Source organism: Notothenia coriiceps, unplaced genomic scaffold (genome assembly GCF_000735185.1).
Source record: "Notothenia coriiceps isolate Sejong01 unplaced genomic scaffold, NC01 NC01_scaffold00017713, whole genome shotgun sequence".
NCBI classification, from domain to species: domain Eukaryota; kingdom Metazoa; phylum Chordata; class Actinopteri; order Perciformes; family Nototheniidae; genus Notothenia; species Notothenia coriiceps.
In genome coordinates, this window is record NW_011350414.1 from 35025 (window position 1) to 57709 (window position 22685).

Below are 22685 nucleotides of genomic sequence, written 5' to 3' on the forward strand. Positions count from 1 at the left end.
GGTAGGGCTTGTTGTATAGGGCTCACCCACTGTTAGCTATGTAAACAGCTGTACAACACACACGCACGCACGCACGCACACACACACACATGCTGCAGAGAAAAGAAACAGTCAATCCATAGACACTCAGAGGAAAATAAATATTAAGTTTGACATATTTATACAGTATGTTATAAAAGGAAGAGTGTTAGTTGTAGTCAAATGTGTCATTTAAGCCAAATCGTACCCTTTTTTGTTCACAATCAATGGCAAATGTGGTTTAGCTGGAAAAATAAAAATGATATTTCTGTGTATTTAAAAAAATAAAAAAGGTCAGCTTTTCTTTAGCTTTCAATCAAATGAATCATGCCTTTCCTTGATAAAAAAAAACGTTGTTCTTTGGTATAGATGCCTGTATATATATTTTTCGATATTTTATCGTAATAAGTATTTTGCATTAAGTACAACTTTTAACTTTTTTTATAGGTATTGTTTATTTGACAGTTCATTGGTGAGTATTTTTGACAAGTTAACTTAAGGTCCAATTTCTAAATTGTATTTAGGCTACAAATGTTTGTTTCCATTACTCAGCAAAAATGTCTATTTGTCACATACTCACGACACATTATTGATCGCTCATATCTTCAGTGAAATGAAGGGTGGTGTACTTTTGAGGATGTGCAATTAAATATTCACTCAAATAAAAGCAAATCAGTGAGGGACTAGAATCAAAATAATTATTTTGTTCTGCTGTAGGTTTTACATGTCTCATTGCCTCCCAACATCCTCCAGACACGCACAAAAACATACATACACACACACACACACACACACACACACACACACACACACACACACACACACACACACACACACACACACACACACACACACACACACACACACACACACACACACACACACACAGTGAATGGACATGTTTTGACAGGTGGTCATCACTGGTTTACACTATAATAGCAGCCTGCTGAAGTTCCTCCGGGGAACGGAAGAAGAGACGGAAAGAGAACATATGTGTGTGTGTTTGTGTTATGTATATAACCAAATGACAGACAACATGAGCAAACACACACACACACACACACACACACACACACACACACACACACACACACACACACACACACACACAGATAAACAAATACACACACACACATGGAATAAGTAAAGAGAGTTATTAGGGAAGAGGGAGGCTTATTTCAGTCACAATGCATCCAGTTGTCACCGAGCCTCGAGACCGAAAGCCTTTTTATTCTCTTTTCAGTTTCATAAACCACCTTCGTATGTTTGCACAGCACATCTGGTGGACAGATGTCTATCTCTCCTCCATCTCTAATATTCTCTCCCTCTGTACTTTTCCCTCCCTTAAGGCAGGCCTGGTGTTAATCCCTCTCTCCTCCACCTGGTGCAGACCACCCACACACTGAGCGGTGCAGCGGCAGCCCACCAGCAGAGAGCAAGGTTGTGTGTGTGTTTATGTCTGTGTGTGTGTGTGTGTGTTACACAGCATCATGCCCACAAATGGAGAACTATACTTATGGCGGTAATGTTTCCCAAATTTCAGCTGACGGGAAATAAGCCCGTGAAACCATAAAAAAAGAAAATAACAATTTACTAAAAAATAGCTTCACGGGAAGTAATTACAAAACCACTTCAATTGTAAACAAATGCCTCTTTAGTAATAAATAAATGTTTAAGAAGGATGTTGCATAAACTCTTGCACAATAGTAAGGTAGGTTTATTTGTATAGCACATTTTAGGCCCCTTAAAGTTATATAAACAAGCATTGATACAGTAAAGAGAAAAGAAATATATAAACATTTGAAATAAACTAGATATAAATGATTGCATAGGTGCAGATTTTTTAAGAAAAATGACATGTTTAAATGACCTTGGTAAAAGCAGTGTAAAAAAAAGAACTCAGGGTCGTGGTAGACCTCAGATGTTTTGGAAGTTTATTCTAGGTCTACGAGGCATACAAATAAAAACTGTTTCCGCACGCTCGATTCTGACCCTTGAGACAATAAGCAACCCTCTGCCAGATAATCTCAGAGCTCCGAGTGGCTTTCCCGAAGCAACACATCAGACATGTATTCTGGCCTCGAGCCGTTCAGAGCTTTGAAGGTCAGTATAATATTTTGAAGTAAATCCTTTGATGCATTGGGAGTCAGTGAAATGCTTTGAGAACTGGGTGATGTGATACTTCCTTGGTGTTAGTGGGAACTCCAGCTGCAACGTTCTAAATAAGTTGCAGTTGTCGGGTTATTTTAGTTTTTTACATAGACTTGTAAAGACACTGTTGCTCTTCTTCCAGAGAAAGCTGAAACAGACCAGGCTCACACAGGAACTGCTAGGAAAATTCTACCGTTCAATTACTAGAGCACCCTGACGAGCTGCATCACTGTGTGGTACGCCAGCTGCAAAGATCTGAAAAAGGTGGTGAAGGTGGTGAAGGTGGTGAAGCGCTTCGTCAGGACGGAGCCTCGACAGCATCTACACCACTGTGGAAGAAGGCCAGCAGCATTATCACAGACGCCACACACACTCCCTGTTTAAAACGCAAACAGTTCAGGACTTCACACACAAACAGACTGAAGTACGGGTCCCTCCCTAGAGCTGTGGCAACACTCTTATCCTTCCCCCTCTCAGAACACAGTATAATAACTGTGAACATACACATACAAAAGTACACCCTACAGAGTCTGCAACCAAAAATATTAAAAGGTAATTTTTTTAGGAATTTAAGGAGATTTTTTTGAAATCTTTTTTATTAACAACCACTTATAATTACATTTTGTAGTTTCTTAAATTTTTAATGAAGTACATTAACATTTGATTTAATCTAATTAGTGCCTTCTTATTGCTGCTACTACTGCTTTTATTTTTTTGTGCCTATCTCTTTTACTGCATTGACAGAAACGTAAGCAATTTCATTATACCTTAGAATGATGACATGTCTTGTAAATGGACAAAAAGAAAAGAACAGGTTTTTTAAGTCAGTCAACTTTATTGTCAATCTTTCAGTTTGTGATGTACAGACAGAGAGATCGAAACACCGTTTCCCACAATCCCGAATACAAAAACAAATATATATAAAAGTATGTATGCAAATATGTATATAATATACACAATCAAAAGACACATTTATGCACACATTTAGACCTAAATAAAAGCACAACAATCAATATATACAAAATGACAGTCACTTCAATATCTTTGAGAATGTAGTATGAGTCAGTTTGAGTCCAGCTATATTTCTGAATTAGCAGCGTGCCGATTTTTTAATTCCTGATATTGTGAGTTTTTAAATATAGGTCAGAGTCCAGAACTATAACAAGATTTCTCCCATAGTCAGATATTTCGAACAATAGTACTGCAAGATGAGCACTCACACATGTTCTTATTTGCCAGCCAATGCACTTAAAATGAATTCCTAATGCAGACCTGGTAGATATGTGTTATTAAATATTGACTTGAGTACATTTCAGATTGTTCACAAAATGTCGTCTGAACACGGCCCACAGACCAGAGTTTTTGGCAGGTAATATCTGTTAGATGTTTGCAAGATCAGACTGTCCCCGTCTCAAGTCCTAATCAAAGAATGATGTCACCATATCATGTGCAACAGGTGATCTGAAATAAACCTTCAAAAAAAGAAGTTCTGTACAAAATATCATGAATTCTCTCTTACCCGTCTGTGATAGCACATACATATAATACTCTCACTCTTGTTAGTCAGCTTATGATAGTAACAAATATCGATGCGTTCACTGCTCTGAATCTTTTATACATTGAACAAAAAGCACAAGAACACAAAACAGACCTGGAAGTTGCACATTTAAAACGTATTCTCTGTCGCCATCTAGAGGTGATCAGACCACAACACGAATAGAATAATTTCTTCACAGAAGACAGTATGTGTGTGTGTGTGACAACTATTGCCCTTAGATATTATTAGGTAACCGTAGCAATTACAAGAGCCCTGCATTTAACAGTAATGCTCAGTTTTCATTGGAACTGTTTAAGAGAACTGTTAAGTAAACTGTTTATTTTGGAGGATGCAGTTTCATTTGTTTTGCTGCTGAAACATATTGAATTATACTGATGGGTGTTTTTACTTGATTTAGACTTAGGTGGTGGACTACCTAAGGTTATAGCTGTTCCAGTGATCGACAGATGAGACTGTAGCTGACACTGAACGCACTGAGCTTCAGAGCTTTGTATTTTGCTATGTTGGACTTTGCAATCCCTTCAAATGTGTTACTGGAAAAAGGGCTGTGTGCTACATCAAAGTAGATTTTGAAATTCAGGCCTTGACTCCAGTTAGTCAGATCCGCTGGTGGAAAACCGAAGGAAACAGATCAGGTCAACAAAGATATTTCCCCCCTTTGAGTTGGCAAAAAAAATCATATGTGCTTTTTAAACAACTAAAATTGTCATTGCACAACATACCTGGACATTAAAGCTGTGTGAAGGGATCTGCTATATATATACAAAAAATATATGGTAATTATGAAATAGCGAGCTGCATCACAAAACCAGCCAAAAACATAGTAGCACAGTTTGTTATGTTGGGTTAGAGCAGTGGTTCTCAACTGGTCAGGCCTCGGGACCCACTTTTTCCTTTGTCAATCAATCGCGACCTGACATTTTGAACCACTCAAATCTATTCAACAAAAAATCGTGCTGTAATATGTACGCTTTTCAGCATACATTATTAAAGTGAAGTACAGTGCATATATCCCTTCACAGAACTGAAGAATGCTTTTAAATAAGGTTTAATGAGATGATGGAATCAAAGCTGAACTGTTTAACATAAAAAGGCACATGCTGCCCCCAGGGGATTTTTAGAAATACTAACTACGCATTCTGGTACACTCTGATATGAAAATAAATAAATCTATTGCTACCCGACATATTAATAATATTTTATGCCATTGTTTGTTTTTCACTTTGTTCTGACAGCTGAACTTGCTGCTCCTCACAGAGAGAAGAGCAAAGAGTAGATAGTCTGTGTGAATTACTTTCAATTGTGGGCAAGGGTATAGCTCCCATTGTTCTGTGACCTGTCAATCATCAAACCGGGGGTCATATTTGACAAAACCGTTGTTACATACAGTTACGGCATTTCCTGTTTCACTCCGTCACGGAGGGGTAGGGTCGAGGGGGTGATTTGGGATGAGCCTTATTCTCCGCGGGGACTTCCGGCAACAATCTTGATTCTGAAAAAACATCAGCAAATATATTTTATTGAGAAGATGATCACTACTTGAAAGAAGTTTTCAAAAGCGTTTATGGTCGGTACTTCCAGTCCAACGCCACCTGCATGCACAGCGTTAGAAAATCGGGTCTTCAAAATAAAAGTTTGCCTTTTTCCCAAAAAAGACATTTTTCTTTTTCAATTTGTTTTTCTTCACTCACAAATCTGCGACCCACTCGAAACAGGTCCGCGACCCACTTTTGGGTCGCGACCCGCCAGTTGAGAACCACTGGGTTAGAGTATGCTCTAGACCTGATCTTGATGAAAAGTATCTTGATACAACCAATATTATCAAGCAATAAATAAATAAACATGTACACTACCAGACTATCGTGGTTTTAGAAACACAGTGTGAAAGTAACAGGTTGTTTAACCCTTCCTTGTGTTGTGTTCGAAAGCTGTTACCGTTCATGGTGTTCGCGGGTCAATTTTGACCCATGATTTATTTCAGTCCAAAACACTCAAAAATAAAAATGTGTCTAAAGTCAAAGATGAATCTTTATTGGGCCAAATTTGACCCCAAGTCACCCACAGCAATGCTGCTGGGTCTTCCCAGACCCGAACACCAAATTATACACTTTTATTTTAGAGACCTTCAGACTTGGCTAAAATCTGTTTTGTAGTGTTTATATAGCTGTTGTGGAGGATATCATGAAGCCTTTTCCTTTAAAAAAAAAACTAGAGCGTAGTTATTATATTATTTTAACTTGAAACGGGTCACATGAGACCCGAACACAACATAAGGGTTAAGTTGAAATAAAGATAAATGTGGGATATTTAGGTGGACCCTAAATATCAATCAATGGCAATCTTACTGATAGATGCAGTTAGGTATCATTTCTCTAGGCACTGTTTTGTGCATTGGTTTATGTTATTTTCAAGTTTGATAAATGTACAAATGTTTTCCAACCTCCACACCCTTATATAGAAAAACACCCACACTATACTGTAACAATAAAATCATGTCCAGAGCAAGTGAGCTCCAAACAGGAAGTCATATATTTTGAATAAGCGATGAATAGTGAGGGAGAAAGTGGAAAAGTGATGCAGAGTTTCCTATTGTTGCAGGACGGGGGTGGACAACAGGGCCGAGTCCCTCCGCCATGCTGTGAACACACCAGTGGAATTTGGACGGCGACAGTGCTGATGATGAGAAATATGAGAGAGGAAGACACAATACACTGTTGTTCCACAGTGTCATCCTGACCCCAGGGCCACCACACACTAACACACACACACACACACACACACACACACACACACACACACACACACACACACACACACACACACACACACACACACACACACACACACACACACACACACACACACACACACACACACACACACACACACACACACACACACACACACACACACACACACACACACACACACGCATACTGTACTATTGTCAGTGCTCATATCTTATGGAAATATTTGCAGTTGTGTTGCCAAAAGTGGAAGTGGATGTGAGTGGGCTGTTTGAAAAGATGTAGTGCACGTGTAAAGTATTGCACGTAATCAAGCACAGGGGATGATGCTTCAGAGCCAAGAGTCCCACTGAGTGGAATGAGTCGGACTCTGTCATCATTTGTTGACACCGTCATCTTTTACAGTATGCCTTCTAAGACCATCAGAGGAAGAATTGGCTGATGCTAAAATTGCCTTTCTTTTAATGGTGACATTTCACACAGCACACATCACTATCTGCAGTAAATCATTTTAACAGTTTCCTTGTTGTACAACCTAAATGGAGAGAGCCTTCAGTCAACACTGCATTTGTTTCTCTTATTGTGTCTAAAATATTATTATTGCTGGTATATGGGGACTGGAGGTGTGTCAAAACTAGAAAATATGGGTGTCGGAAATAAAACAAGATATACGACGAGAATGTAACTATTGGGGTTCAATTACAATTATTAATTGGTTTATTAATTTATGTTCAATGGGGTTGCATTTACTGTCAGACATGTTAGATTTAATTTGCTGTGTCCTAAAAATACTTTATATGTTTTTCCTCTAAGAATCCATTAAATACACAAGTTGGCATCTCCAGTTGCATCTCAGCCGTCTCCCAAACTTCTAAACCTAACACAGCCGTCTATTTACGCCTTGGACAACATTTTAGAAGTCTTCTTCTGCAGACAGCATGTGGAAAATAATTTTTGCAACCAAATGACTTTACTCATGGGTCAAATATTTACCTCACTCTCAGTCATTTATCTTCACTGACCATCAGCGTCCCTATAAATCATTTATTACATATATTAGGGTTTTTATGTTTTTTTTTTGTAGCCATATAAACATAGCAATGTGCTGTTTGCACTGCAGCAGGGTGGTGGTGGTGCAATAAAACATAATTTCAGCTTTTTATATATTTTTTTTCGCTTGTAGTTCCTCATAAAGACATGGTGCCGTGTTGCTTTGCTGGCTCCTGTTCAACTTCTGACGTTGGGCGTTCAGTATGTGTGCAATCAAGGAAACTATTGATTGAGCCTATTATGCTCTGATTAGCCCACCGGCCGCGCTCCCCCCCCCCCCCCAGCTGAGAGTCTATTCTGATACAATAAAGGAGCCCTTTCCCTCCTTCTGTATCCCACCTTCCTTTGTGTTTCCTTTATAAACTTCTTATCTTTGATTTTCTTCCAATTCCCTCCATCCTCTCTCAACCAAACGACCAAAGCTTCAAATGGGTAGGGGTCTGTGATTTATTTAAAAAAAGATATATAAGAGGAGGAGGAGTGAGGGTACTCTCACACGTTCGCCTGGCCCTCCTCCCCATATTACCCCCCCCTCTGCTCTGCCAAGCCAGGAAGTGTGCACAGGAAACAGCTGTCCCCCACGTCCGCCCGCTAGACCCAGGCCAGGTGCATCCTGGGAACGGAGCGATGTGTGACCGTCGTCATGTGGCTGACACCATTCAAGGTGCCGTTACAGAGATCAGGATAACCATCAACTTGAATACAATGAGAAATACGATAATGAGGAAGAGATTTCAAGACAATTTGTGATCAGCTGAATATGAAGTGGCTACACTTGAATTTCAAATTATAGCTTCTTCTCAAATTGTACACATCAAAATTAGATTTGACTCATCATTAGCCCACTACTGGCACAGCACCCCATCATCTAAAACGTGTCGCAGTATAGTGTGGCATTGTGGGTAATTTAGGCACCAGATTTGAAAATGAAAAAGAGTTAAAATAAAATAAATAAATCCAACATGTTATAGGAGTAAATGTTAAATAGATGAAGAAATCTCTTATTTATTATATTTGAGCGTATGTGGATTGTTCTTTATTGGTCACTTTTATTTTGAAAACACATTAGGCTAGATAAGAAATGAATGGTTCCCAAAATGGGTATTTTTTTGCTCATGTTTGTGGTGTAATAATATTGCTGCTACACTGCAATGCTTTTAACACTCAAATAATCTTGTATTTATTTGAGCAGATTTTTCATCATAAACTAACTTTTCTTTCAATCTTTTCATTTACAAAGACCCTGATCTACAGTACGATAGAGGGCTTACAAAACATTTTTAAATAATTCTGTTTGATTTTGCTTATAGTCTCAATAATATTGCATCAGACTCTTTTTGCCACCTTCAAGTTTTGTTGAACAAAGCGATGATGATGATGATGATGATGATGATGAGGATGAGGATGATGATGATGAGGATGATCAGTGGGTAAGATCAGTGTAAACACGTCCTAATGCACTTTTGATCTACATCTCCGGAACTCAAACTCGTCTTCTGTTAAAATAAATGGAGTGGACACATCTGTCACAGCAGAGCAGAAAGCGTATGTCCCGGCCAGCGCTCGCAGCATTGTTTGTCACTTTCTCCATGAAGTGCACTGCGAATATTGCCTCAAACAATTAGGTTCCAGAGATCCCTATCGCCCGGCACACAATAGTGTTTACATGAGGTGGAGGAAACGTGGCCATGGAGCCCAATTTGGGGAGTGTGTATGTTTTCTTGGGCATCGGCATGTGTGTGTAATGTCCTCACAATGTGTTTATACTAGAGATCTATGACTAAGTTCACACCGTAGTGTGTGAGGATGGTTTGACTTAAACTCCAGTTTTCCCCATCTTTAATGCAGGTTTGAAAGAAATGACATCTTTGATAATGATACGTTTCATAAGTATAAATTCTTGCTTACTATCTAGGTTTGGTATGACCAGCAGCTAATGGAGGAAGTTAGCTAAATTGAGAAGGTAGATGAAGGGATGCCTTTATAAAAGGGATGTTAAAAAGAACATGTTGATAAGCAGAAGTTAGTGCAATAAGCTTGGAAATAAATATAAGCTAAATGTTCCTTATCCAAGTTACCATAATGAATGAAAGCTACATCCTTATAAGAACCTGCCATCTTCCCCCTGCTCTTAATGGGCTCAGTCAACAGAGAGCAAGCATCACATCACAGTATCTTTGGGCACACATACACACCAATGATTGAACCAAATGTAAAATAATTTCATTATTTTCAGACAGTTACCTATCTTACTTTATCTGAACAGTACCCGTAAAGGAAAAATAATGCAAACCTATTTCTACTCTCCAAGAGATGGACATGAATATGGAATATTAATAATTAGGAAACAAAGACGTACATGTTTTCCATTGAAGACAAGTATGACTTTTTGGGCATTGATTCATTCAATAGAGGCATATTGAAGATGGAAAACACACTAATACGATTGATAAAACTGTCCATTAGCCAGCCTTTTAGTCGTAATTTGACAATACATTTCCACAGTTTATTCAAAAGATGCATTTATACCAACTCATGCTTGTATGGTGGAGCATGCAGTTACTATGAATGAGGAAGGTAAATACAAGTTGATGGTGCAATACAGCTAATAATTTACAATAGCTTCCTTTTTTTGGCTCTTCTGCTCCGTTTCCCTCTAAAATCCGCTCCGTCATGGTCTGCTATTGCTCAATTGTGTAGCTTTTGTGTCAGAGTTCTTAACATTCAGCTGCATACTCAACACTTATAAATGCAGCTTCCAGGCTTACATCATGCTAATGCTAAGATGCAAATGTACAGTATGATTATGTGCTTTTATCATTGAATGTCCTCTTCACTTTGGTTGCTGTACTACATTTTAACAGCTGGAACTTTCTTTAGATAGACAATAGGCCACAAGCTTTTCATTTTCCACTCGAAACCACGCATGCTTACTGGCCCAGAAAGAAGACCAATGGTAATACTGCAGGTGCAGAAACAACCTTGAGAAATACAGCCAACAAAAGAGAGACAGAACCTTTACATTTACTTTTACTGAAGTCTCTAAGGTATTTTAACAAATAGCCTGACCCTGACTTTCACGCTTGCACACACACAGGTCTCCCATCGATACTGCATATATTGAGCTGGGTATTTTGAGTCAGGCGGAAGGAGGGTGTGACGACCGGCCTCTGAGATTAAAACAATCCTCTCTTGATTTCTTACTCACTCAAGGGAAAAGCGAAAGCTGTCTGTTATCGTTTGTTTCTATTATTATTCCCTGTTTACAGTTTGGGTGTTCACATGAGCCGTAAAGGACAGAGTCAATGATTTGTCTTCTGGGTCTTTTCTTGTTTGAGGGAGCAACCCAGGAAACTGTGACTATCACAGTGATCCGGCTTTAGCAGGAAAACTTAACTCAAACTCAAAATATACAGTAAGTTCTCATTTTTTATTTTGGATAATTGTGAAAAATACATTTATTTTTAATCTTTGTCAAGCACCTGATAAAACATATTTATCCCACATTAGTTTTATCCCTATTTCAACTATTGTAAGGACACCCTGTCCTCACTGTGCAGCTCCTTCAGCGACAGGCTGCTGCACCCCCGCTGTCTCACGGAGAGATACCACAGGTCCTTCCTTCCTGCAGCGGTCAGATTCTACAACCAGCACAGCCCCTAGTAGACCTCCCCTCCGCTACACACACCACAACACAGACTATAACACCCCTTGCTGCTAAATACCAATCAACTATGTGCAATATGTGCTATATGTGCAATATATATATATGCCGTTTATAACTGTGTAATTTATACCTGGCTGCTAAATCCTTAGAACCGTTACAAGGTGTGTTTTTTGCATTTTGTATTTTGTATATTTTGTAAGTTGTGTAACTTGCTGCTGTTAAATACCGTCAAACTATGTGCAATATGTGCTATATGTGCAATATATACATTATTATATACATATGCCATTAATAACTGTAATATATACCTGGCTGCTAAATCCTAAGAACTGTTACAGGATTTGCATTTTGAAAAGTATTTGTTTTACTTTTATTTATTTTTTATTATATTTTATATTATATTACTTAGTACTTTTTTTAACGTAACAATAAGCTGTCTGTGGCTCTTTCCTGCTGTAACGATGCAAATGTCCCCTCTGTGGGGCTAATAAAGGTATTCTGATTCTGATTCATAATACAACAGTGCACAGATAATAATAATACTCACTTTTCATTTAATTAAAGTATTTTTTTTTTTAAATAAAGCTATTATTCTTTTGACTTGTAAATGACCTTTCTCCCAAATTCTTTAAATGTCATTTAGAAATCTTCATACTTCATTTTTTTAAGTTTCAAGGCTTTTATTGTCATGTGTGCACAGTGCATACAGTGTAGTTATGACAACGCAAATCTTAGGTCACAGGTTCCTCCAACAGTGCAACGCAATAAACAAGATACAATAGTACAAGTAAATAAAATAGAATATAATAGAAACAGAATATGATAGAAACTGTGCAGAATATTCTGTATACAGTAATTGGAATATTGATATATATGATATATGTGAGTTGCAAACGGATGAATGTTATGTATGCTCTTTCAAAAGTTCATTGTTAATCACTGGGACATTTCGATTCAAAGCAATTCAAAATCTATATTTTTGAATGTGGTGCAAAACAACAATAGAGAGTATTTACATACAAGTGTTTTTTGTAAATGTTTACATGGAAGTTAATCTAACAAATATTGGAAACAAAACATTAAAAGGCCCATTTCACTTTCCTTATGATGTCCTTATGCTTTTTATTAGTCTCCCTAGCAGCAATGATAGTCCAAATGAAACCTAAACAATCGCTGACAAAAAGCCAAAAGGGATTTAAAAGCTTTTTAATATTTTAGTCACATCTTGAATGAACCCAAAAGCCACAGGAAAAAGATAAACACATTTAAAAACTGTCAAAACTATAATGACAATACAGCTATGCGACAATATTGATTGAGGAGTATATAAAGCACGGAAAAAGTGAATCCCAAAGGATTTCGCTCGGTCCCTTGTGTAGCTTTTTATGTTACAGGCAAATTCATGTCATCCCAGCGGTACCACTGCACAGTTATTCTGGCACACAGAGAGCGATCAACTGGAACCACAGCTGCCCGACGCAAAAGAGTGTGACAGACGGATAGAAGACACCGTCTGCACCTCCAATGTGCTTTTATTATTTCAGCAGACCTTAGTGCAGTTACTGTTTAAAGTGATGAAGATTACCACAATACAAAAATAAAATCAACAACGATGACCATAATGATGATTATTATGAAGGCGATGACAGATTTGTTGAGTGGCTCGCTCAACTCTTTTCTTTCTTTCCCAGGACCTTGAAGGTCACGTTACTGTAAAACCTTTATAATGTTTGTGTTTCAGTCTAAGAAGGAAATGACTGAGGGAATGTAAAAGTTGCTGACCCTGAGAGAGAGAGAGAGGGAGAAAGGGAGAGCACAGGGGAGAACGGGTGAGAGTTAGATTTAGGAAGGAAGCTTGCGAGCTCTTGGAGAGGAAAGTTACCACGATGACGACTTGTGCGTTGGTCATCGGTGACACAGGTGGGCTCTGATGTCATTACAGAAAAGCTCCAAGTTTATTTATTGCGTGTTTTATACAGCAAACAATCAAAAATAAATATAAAGACATTAAGTGTATTATCATAGAGTGGAACAACATCAAACCCTCACATTTGAAAGCCAAAAGAAACAAATTATTGGCATTTTTCCCTGTGTTTCAAATTCAGAATAAAAGTACAAATGTGCGTTTTTATAATCCTGTTACAAAAACACATTATTAAAAAGGGATTCATAGCAAGTAATCAAGATGTAAAAAAAAACATTAATAGCACATTTAATTATATTTATTTTAGGGGATTCCCAAAGGACTCCTCTCGGCATTGTGTCTGTATGAACACTCACTCTGTCTGTGAAGAAGCCTGCGTACCATTGTCTCTTTATTATACTTACAGTGCCGTTTTCTTGGAACCAGACCAGATTTCTTCAAAGTCTGGGACTGACCAGTCTAGTGTGATGTCTGTGTGCGCGCACATGCATGTAGGTGTGTGTGTGTGTGTGTGTGTGTGTGTGTGTCTGTGTGTGTGTGTGTGTGTGTTGTAAAAAGTGTGTGCGTGGTATTGGTGGTGGAGGGGGGAGGAGGGGTGGTGGAGGTTCCTTATCTACAGGCCACAGGCTGCTTTGAGGCTCTTATCAGCAGCCGCCACATTGTACGAGCACATCCTCTTGTCCAGCAGGGAGCGGAAAACTCTCCTTGCAACATGGTTCCCTCTCTCCTCCCGCCCCCTCCCCTTCTCTCTCGGCCCCTCCTTACACTTGCCAGTCCAGTACCTGAGCTCTCCGACTGGCAACCAGCTTGAGCATTGTTTCTTCTGGGCAAAGAGAGTAAAGAGAGAAAGAGAGAGAGAGAGAGAGAGAGAGAGAGAGAGAGAGAGAGAGAGAGGGGGGGAATGACAGATGGACGGAGGGCGGCGGAGAACACCTCCACGATTTATGTTCAAACTTCACAACAAAGAAATATGAGCGTTTGGACGTTCCAAATCTGACTTGTGATTATTCGGGAAGTTTATACATATATAATTTTACATTTCAAAAAGAGCGATTCACATGAGGAGTGTTTTGACGGGTGTCAGACCGCTCTGACCTCAGGATCTGACGGACAGACAGTGACAGGCTGCAGTGTGAGCGACCTGAAGGAGGAGGGCGTTAAACGCTTAGACGATACAACATGTGCGTTCACAGATCACTTGAACGGATTTTGCATGACAGACAGACTTGATTTCATAATGTATGTGAGTACGTACTTTTTCTTACCCGTTTTTTATTTTTATTTTTTATTTCTGTTTTTATGTATTTTGTTATGCATGCATGGTTTGCAGACTTAACATTATTTTAAAGTGAATATATAATACAAATAACAAAATTGCATCTGATTGGAGTTGTACATGTGCCATATGTCATAAACAGAATTGTAGTAAAATTGTTTCTGTTGATAACCGGTAATAAAATAAGATTATTTATCATTTATTATAAATGTAATATTAGTCATGTCTGATGCTTTGTTACATTGCATTTTAGTGTAGCTGAATTATTTACAACCAATCTTAGTGGACATATAACAGCAGTAATTAAGCATTTGGCTTAAAAAAACTTCAAAATAATTTCTTTTTAAATAAAGATGATCTTTTTTAAATATTGCTGGATAATTCATATATTATTTGGCAACTTGTCTAGACATTTGAATGGACCAGATTACAGGCTTAACTAAATACCAATTGCTATATCGTGTATGATGTAACAAACACTTGTCATAATACTTTAATTAAAATGCATACATTAATTATTTCAAAAAAAGTGTGCGTCTCATTCTTTCTGCAGAAAAAGCCATCTGCAGCTGAAATCATTTAAATCTGTAACTTTCTGTATGGCTTCTCTAATGATTCTTCTACCATGACATTAAAAATACCGTTTCTGCAAAACAAGCTGACAAAACCTGCGAGTGGCATATGGACATCATTGTGAAAGACGGAACTGTTCAAAATAAAGTCATGACAACTAAAAAAGACAAAAGAGGAACACTTAAAATTGCAAAACCTGAGAAATCATTAGAGCGTTACGCTTCGCAGAGCAGAGTAAAAACAAACATCTCCCTTCTTGAAGAAGTAGAGAACTACTGTGCAATCACTTGATATCGTGGATTTGATCACCCATCACAGCTTTAGTTTGTGTTAAATCTTGTTATTCCATAAATCAAAACTACCGGTAGCTTTAAACTGTTGACTACAGAAACCAACACCAACAGATACTATCCTGACAGTTGTATGAAAGCTCTTTTAGTGCTCTTCTGCAAATGATGACCTTCAAGCACATTTTCAAATGCACCAAATATATATCCTGAGTGTGTTTTTCTTTTGTTTAACAGACTCTTTGATATCAATCCAATCTTTGGGGGTCTGGGACATTTTAAGGCTTAAAAGGATTTGGACTCACATCCTCAAAATACACTGACAGACAGATATAGGAACTCGTGCTGCTGGAGAGTCATTAAATACCTTGAATCTGCCGCTCAGGATTTACTGAGAAAATAATCCACTCCAATTCAGACCACATCAACCACCCCGGCTCGACGCTGCACCCAGAGACACTACCTCAGAAGAGTCCCTCCATTAAAAGGACTGAAGCATTTGCTTCAGTGGCTCCCTCTGTAATGTTAAAGTGAAGGCATTAATACAAGCTCACGTTTACTCACACACAGCCAGCAGGTGCATGAATGATGGGTAATAAGGCTGGGTGAGAGGGCAGCTTAAAGCGTAACAAAGACATATAAAGACACATAGGGGAGGTTTAAGGTCTCTGTAGGACAAGCTGCAGGTTGTACACATGATTATCACACATAAGATACACTGTGCTGAAAGGGATTCTTCCAGAGACTTCAGCACCATGATGGAGAAAATGAACCCCACCGGCCCACCGGCCTCACCGCCCGACCTGCCTCGCCGTTCCTCCTCTTCCTCATCCTCCGGCGCCTCCTCTCCATCCTGTGCCTCCGTAGAGCAGCACAGTCCCCTCCAGCAGACTTTAGCCCCCTCGAGTGCTAACAAGAACGGGCACAGGGGACACACGGATGTCCCCTCTTCCGGCTCCATTCACTCGCCCATTTCCACAACAACATTAACTAGTCGCCCTGCAGATACAGCTGCTGCACCTGAGCCCATCGTCATGGAGACCGAGGAGGAGGAGGAGGAGAAGCGACGAGGGCCAAAGAGCACCACAGCCCCTGTCATTTCGACAAACAGGTCTCCAACTCTGTCCTCCCCACCTCCACTTCTCCCGGCACCTTTCAAGACCTCCTCGGGCCCTCTACCAACTCCAACCTCCACCGTGTCCTCCCTTTCCTCCTCCTCATCCTCACCTCTCCCTCCACACATTCCAGTCATCAGCCTTGGTCACAGCAAACCCCCTCTCCCTCTCCCAAATACCCCTTTGACGGCCCTCCACCCGATTCCCAACCTCCTACATGGGCCACATGGGGACCTTCGCCGCAGTCAGCTGTCCTGTTCTTCTGGGGGCCCTTCACCCCCCTCCCCAGGGCCCCTGCTGCCTCAGCAGTACCTCTCTGCACACCCCTTCTTCGCCAGGTGAGAAATGGCTTATATAGATTAATCCATAAGAAACCATTTTGCTTAATGGAAATGTTTTTCAGGTGGTTTCATTTGAATCATTTTTGAGAATTAAAGAAGCAAAGCTTTCTTTAAGAAAAAAAAAAGGTGAAAAACAAGAACATCTACTTTTTTTTCATGTCTTTGTTAACAGTTAACATTCAGATTGTATCCTCTTCTTATATCCATCTCTCTGGAACCAAGGCTGGGAACCACAGCATTAGAAGATAGCACTGATATCAACATCCAAATGTAATAAGGAGAATGTGTATTAAATCATCTTGAAAGTGGAAATGTCAGTTTAATGACTAGCTGAATAATTCTCCTCCTATGCCTGAACTATGAAATATAGTTAAATGTAACTCAAAATCATGCAGTTTATTAAATAAAAGACTGTTTGCCTACTGCTAATTCACCTCCATTTTATCTAGCATGCAAACAGATGTGGAGCTCTTAACCATCAAATAAAATATACTTTCCTGAGATGTTACTCTGATACTGTTACTATGATGATGCTGCGTCGTAACAATTTTCTGTTTCATATGAAACCTCAACTGCCTGAATGTCATGACTTCCCATTGTGATTAATTGTGGCTTTGCTGCACAGTTATGCAAAGCTGACAGCAGGATGTGTGCTGTTATGAAGGGACCGAACATTTCTCACGCTTAACTTGCTCATCAGGATATTTGGTCAGTGAACAAAAGTTGCATCCTCGAACGTTTTTTGTGTCCATTTAGCGCCCAAATCTGAAAATACAATGCTTGGAGTTCTACATCTACATTTGCTGTAAGTCAATGTAGAAATTGAATCAACAAAAGACTAACTGAAGTTTTAGATTTCTTTATGGTCTCGTAACGTTGGCAATTCTTACCTTAGTCTCGTGAAAAAAAGGCATTCATTAGCAAACATTATCAAAGCCCTCCGACCATTAATCTTTTCACCGTTAAAAAACGATTTTCCTCAGTTTCATTCTGCAACAAAGGAGCATCAGTAATGTAGAAAGTGGGACTTTGTTCTACATCTAAGGTCTCACCATCTGTCATGGGGTCTGGGAATAAGATCCTCTCCTTACTTTTTCTCTTATCTGTTTGTAGCAAGAAGCATTGATCCATTTCCTCCCCCTGAAGTAGAATCAGCTAGTGACCATACTTAATGAGGCTGGGATAAGACTCTGCATGCACACTCAATCAACGCCACCAACATAATCACAGCGCAGTTAATGGCTTCCAACATCTTTTATATTTCTCTATCCTTTCTTTTAACGAGAAGGGACGCTGGATCGACTTCATATTGTAAACCTTTTCTATATTCAGTTGCACTTGGTAGTGAATGCAGTTACAACAATGTCACATGTTGCTGTGTTTTTATCTCTAGCTCTTACCTGGGTCCCTCAGGAGGAAATTATGGGGTCATCAATAACAGCCGGATCAAGCGAAGACCCTCGTCACACTATGAGGTGGAGATCAATGACTGTGAGTTTCTGTGTGACCAAAGAGAGAATCAGACATCAGTATTGATTCAGCCATAGTCTCTGTTTTTGAATCTATACATGTGTGAAATTGTATTGCTGCTCACATCATGGAGAAGGTTAATCACCAATGTATCTAAAAGAAAACGTTGCCGATATTCTGGATTTTCCTTGTTATCAACAAATCTTGTAAAAAAACAAACAATGGCAATAAGGTCCAGCCCCTCTTCTCTACTACTGAAGACAAGACAGTTGCACTTGTTTGGGGACTATTTTCAGCGGTCGAATAATTCACATTTGGTACAGTAGTTGGTTACAGGATATACATGATTGACTTAAAAATGACCAAAAGGCCTAAATTCATGGAAACAATTTAAGATCTTGCCGTGTGACATTTTGTCTTATCAATGTGTTTTTATAGTTTTTGGACAACTGAGATATATCAGGGTTTGGCTACACAATACTAAGTATTGTGTAGCCAAACCCTGATATATCTCAGTCTTGTTAGTAAGATATTTTCATTGTTAGTTTTGCAATTTCTGTTGTGATTTGTTGATAATAATAATAATAATAATAAGTATTAACTTCTGTTTATATCCTTTAAGGCCCTGCACACTCAGACAGTGATTATGTGTGTCTAACAGGCCCGCCCCAGAAGATGGCTCGCCGTGTCTTCACCAACAGCCGCGAGCGCTGGCGACAGCAGAACGTGAACGGGGCGTTCTCTGAGCTGAGGAAACTCATTCCCACACATCCGCCTGACAAGAAGCTCAGCAAGAATGAAATCCTGCGTCTGGCTGTGAAGTACATCAACTTCTTGGTCACTCTGCTCAACGACCAGGCGCAGGACAAGAGCAGAGACTCAACTGAGGATGAGGACGAGAGCACCGTGGCAGACCATAATAAACAGAACATCCTTTTTCAGTGCAACACCCCTCCTCCGTCCAACGACGCCCCGCCGCCCCGCCCCGGGACCGTCCACAGAGACAGAGACTCAACAGACTCAGTCATCGCCATGGTTAACTCCCCAGCTACATCCAGTTGCTATGGCGACACGGACAGTGAGGAAAGCTTTGGGGCTAAGACTTCTTTGGTGACCCATGGCATTCTGGGAAAGGTCAAGGGTCAGATAAGGATGGTGGCAGAGCCACAAACGATGAGCGGTGACACCAAAAGACAGCCAACAAAGAGGTGCGAATGTTAGACTGATGGACACAATCATCGTCGGACACAAAAAGGGTTTGAGGAGCAAGCGTGACTCTCATTAATCAGTGAAATAAGTGGGAGATGGATATTTTAAGACATTTTTGTTGTTTCAACTGCCTTTATGTCTTTTCCAGGGTTGTGCAAACATTGTGTAAGCTCTGTGTTTTGGGAAAATACTGCTGTGGGGCAGGTTGAGGGCCATGAAACATCAATGAGTATTTAAACAGACTTTAAAAGGTTTCATATCCAAATAAGGTCCCAATTTGTCAAACAATGAGGCTCCATACCATATATGAATTATGCAAAACACTGTGATGGAAATATATATTGTCTGATTTTAATTCCTACATGGTAACAAAAATAATAATCTTTTCTCAGATAAAGAATTTAGGTTGAAAACCAGATCTTTTGTTTTCTTAATCTAAATGCTGCCTTGGTAACATTTATATAATTAGCATTGCCCCAGTAGATTTAAAGTGACTTAAGAGTGCCACTACTCTTATGTGCCTGCAGAGAAGTGCATGCGAACAATGCAATAATTAACCAAATTTGCCGTTTTGGATGTTCCTGCTTTTCTTATTGTCGGAGATGGTTCCACCCCAAGATTGTGAAACACTTGTACCAGACAGAAATAAAGTGTGTTTTAGATAGCTGTTCCTTATTTGACATCCTCTTATTGCATTACAAAGACTGCTCTGTGTCAGCAAGATTTCTCAACATTACAATAATGTTTTTCCCATGTTTGTCAAAAGGTTTAGGGAACATTTGCGTATCCTCAAAGAGTTCAGCACAATTAAATCTCAGTTGCTATTGGGTTGGGTTCTGAAATAAACAAGTGTAAACGTGAATGCTCATTTTTAAACAATAACGTGTAATATTTGTCAGCACATGTTACACAATAAGGGCTGAATAGTCAGGGGCAAACTCCTTGTTTTTTTGTGCTTTTCACCATAATGACAGATTCATTACAGTACTTTCAACAATGTAGCCATAAAAAAAAGTTTTAAATGGTTTTACTATAGAGCCCTGAAAATAATAAAAAACACAATTCTTTAATTGTTGTCTTAAGGAGTTTTACATTTTAGATTAGTAGAATATACTAAGTACATTTGCCTATTTACATTCCACCATGTTTGACGTGTTTGTGCATCAGTGTGTGTGTGTGTGTGTGTGTGTGTGTGTGTGCAAGCAATAAAGTTGCAGAAGAATTTTGCAACAGCAACAATTGTAGGAGTGCGGTTCTGTGAGGAAGGTCAGTGTGGATGTGGGATGCGGTTGGAGATTGGGTTCAGCTTGGTGGTGGTGGTGGTAGTGTGGGGGGTTGCATAAGTTTGGGGGTGAGGTGCAGCTGTGCAGTGGCGCTCGGCTCAACCAAATGGCCCGGAAAGGCCTACAGTTAGTGCTGTCTCATTGACGGCCAACAAGTTTCCTGGAGGAGGGTTGGTGGCTGAGTTTGCGAGTGTGTCTGTTTTGATGGGTGTTGTACGTTTGGGGGGGCAAACATTGTATGGGAGAAGAAACACACACAAAAAAACAGCTACCAGGATGCTCTGGGAACCCCTGCACACCCGGTTTCAGGGCCACACAACAGGATGAGCTGCTTTCACAACGCTGCTACAGCTGCCTCTGCCCGTGCCAGGCTGGTCTGCCTCGTCCCGGTGCATTGTGAAACCACAGAGGATTTCAGAGTGAGGCAGGGGTCACACATTATAAAGGGGTACTGCCATATTCTGCAATTGCACACACTTGTTTTCTTTTTATCATGGTCTAATTATCTCGAGGATAAACCAACAATAAACTATTTAAATAAAATACATTTGTATCATCATGGCAGGAAATGCACAGGTTTGATAACATCAAAATGACTGCAATCCATTTAGTGGAGCCATGGTTGGTATTGTGGCTGCTGGCTGTCTGGCATTGCTTACTTGGACACCAATAAGTAGTGTTGTCACGTATTGCGCCGTATTGGAGCGTGTGTCGAGTCATCCCCGAAGCTTTTTGTGAAGCTTGTATCGAGCCTGCCCCTCAATACCACAGCTTCAGAAAGTGCTTTAGATCGGTTGAACCACAACGCTCATAATACCCATGGATGTATAGAACGATATTACCCTTCCTGTACCCGGGCCCGGTGACACGATGGAATTAAGTCGGAACATGTCATAATTATAAATAAATAAAAGCATAAATAAATGTAGGAATAAACACATGAATAAATAAATAAATGAATAAATACAGGAATAAATAGTAGTACTGTATAGTAATAGTATGTCTAGATCTCTGCTATGGAAAAAAAGAGTATTAAGGTCCGTAAAAAAAACGTTGCATCTGTATTCAATTAATGCTGAATTGTCTACTGGACATTTGTGATTCATCATAAACAAAAACCAATGTAGCCTACTGAGTAGCATTAGCTCAAGCTAGCTCGCAACACAAGCACATGCCTCCGTTTGTTTTATATCTCAAAATGTACAGAAGGATTACAACTTACCAGTTAAGTTAATTTATTGAGCTTTTCTCGTTTCCCCCCTTGTCCTCATGCAGGTGAGTTGTGGAACCTTGTGATTATAGGCCTTTTTCACAGCAAACATATCATTTGTCAAAGTAACAAAAAGGTGTTTCTAATCGCATTGAACCTGCTTAAACGGATTTTATGGGGCCACTTGGGGGCAGCAAAAACAAATTGTCAATATAACATTTATACATTACATATGAATATGGCGGATTTGATAACTAACTGTTTAATATTAAGCTTATTCCAGCAGGTACAGAGCATCATAAACATTAATCTGTCATGAGTCCTGTTTCTGAACACATTTTAAGTTGGCTAATATAATATTCATTTGTTTACTTCCTTGTGGTCTCCACCAATGTATCTATCACTAAATTCTCCATTATGTATTGTTTCTAACTGTACATATTTGGACTTAAATGCATAAGCGTACACTGGATTTCCAAAGTTTGAAAAAGAAAACTAAACAGCTGTTTGCGTTAAATCTGCAGTGCACACAGAGTTTGTATCTTTATGGTTTATTGCACTTATTTTAAGTCGCTTTTGGTAAAAGCATGAGCCAAATTTAAATGTCCTTCCTCCACCCCTCCGTTGTGCCCCTCTTGATACACCCACTTGCACACAGAAAGCAGTAATACTTAGCGCAGTGTTAGGAGGAGAGAGTTATGAAACCGTATACAAAAACTTGTTAAATGCCTTACATAAATACGTTTAAAATTCACCTTCATTTTTCTACTTGCATTTAAGATTTGAGCAATATTAAACAAAAAATA

The 22685-nt window shown here is 39.4% G+C and overlaps 1 protein-coding gene across 1 annotated transcript; it reads left to right on the forward strand.

The window, feature by feature from the left end:
• The first annotated feature begins 13977 nt into the window (after window positions 1-13977).
• lyl1 (LYL1 basic helix-loop-helix family member) lies at window positions 13978-20442 on the forward strand. The gene is given in 5 exon segments (XM_010777030.1): window positions 13978-14358; window positions 15489-16704; window positions 18101-18198; window positions 18839-19338; window positions 19341-20442. Coding segments are annotated over 4 exon segments (1377 nt in total). The 5' UTR covers window positions 13978-14358; window positions 15489-15946; the 3' UTR covers window positions 19362-20442.
• The last annotated feature ends 2243 nt before the right edge of the window (window positions 20443-22685 follow it).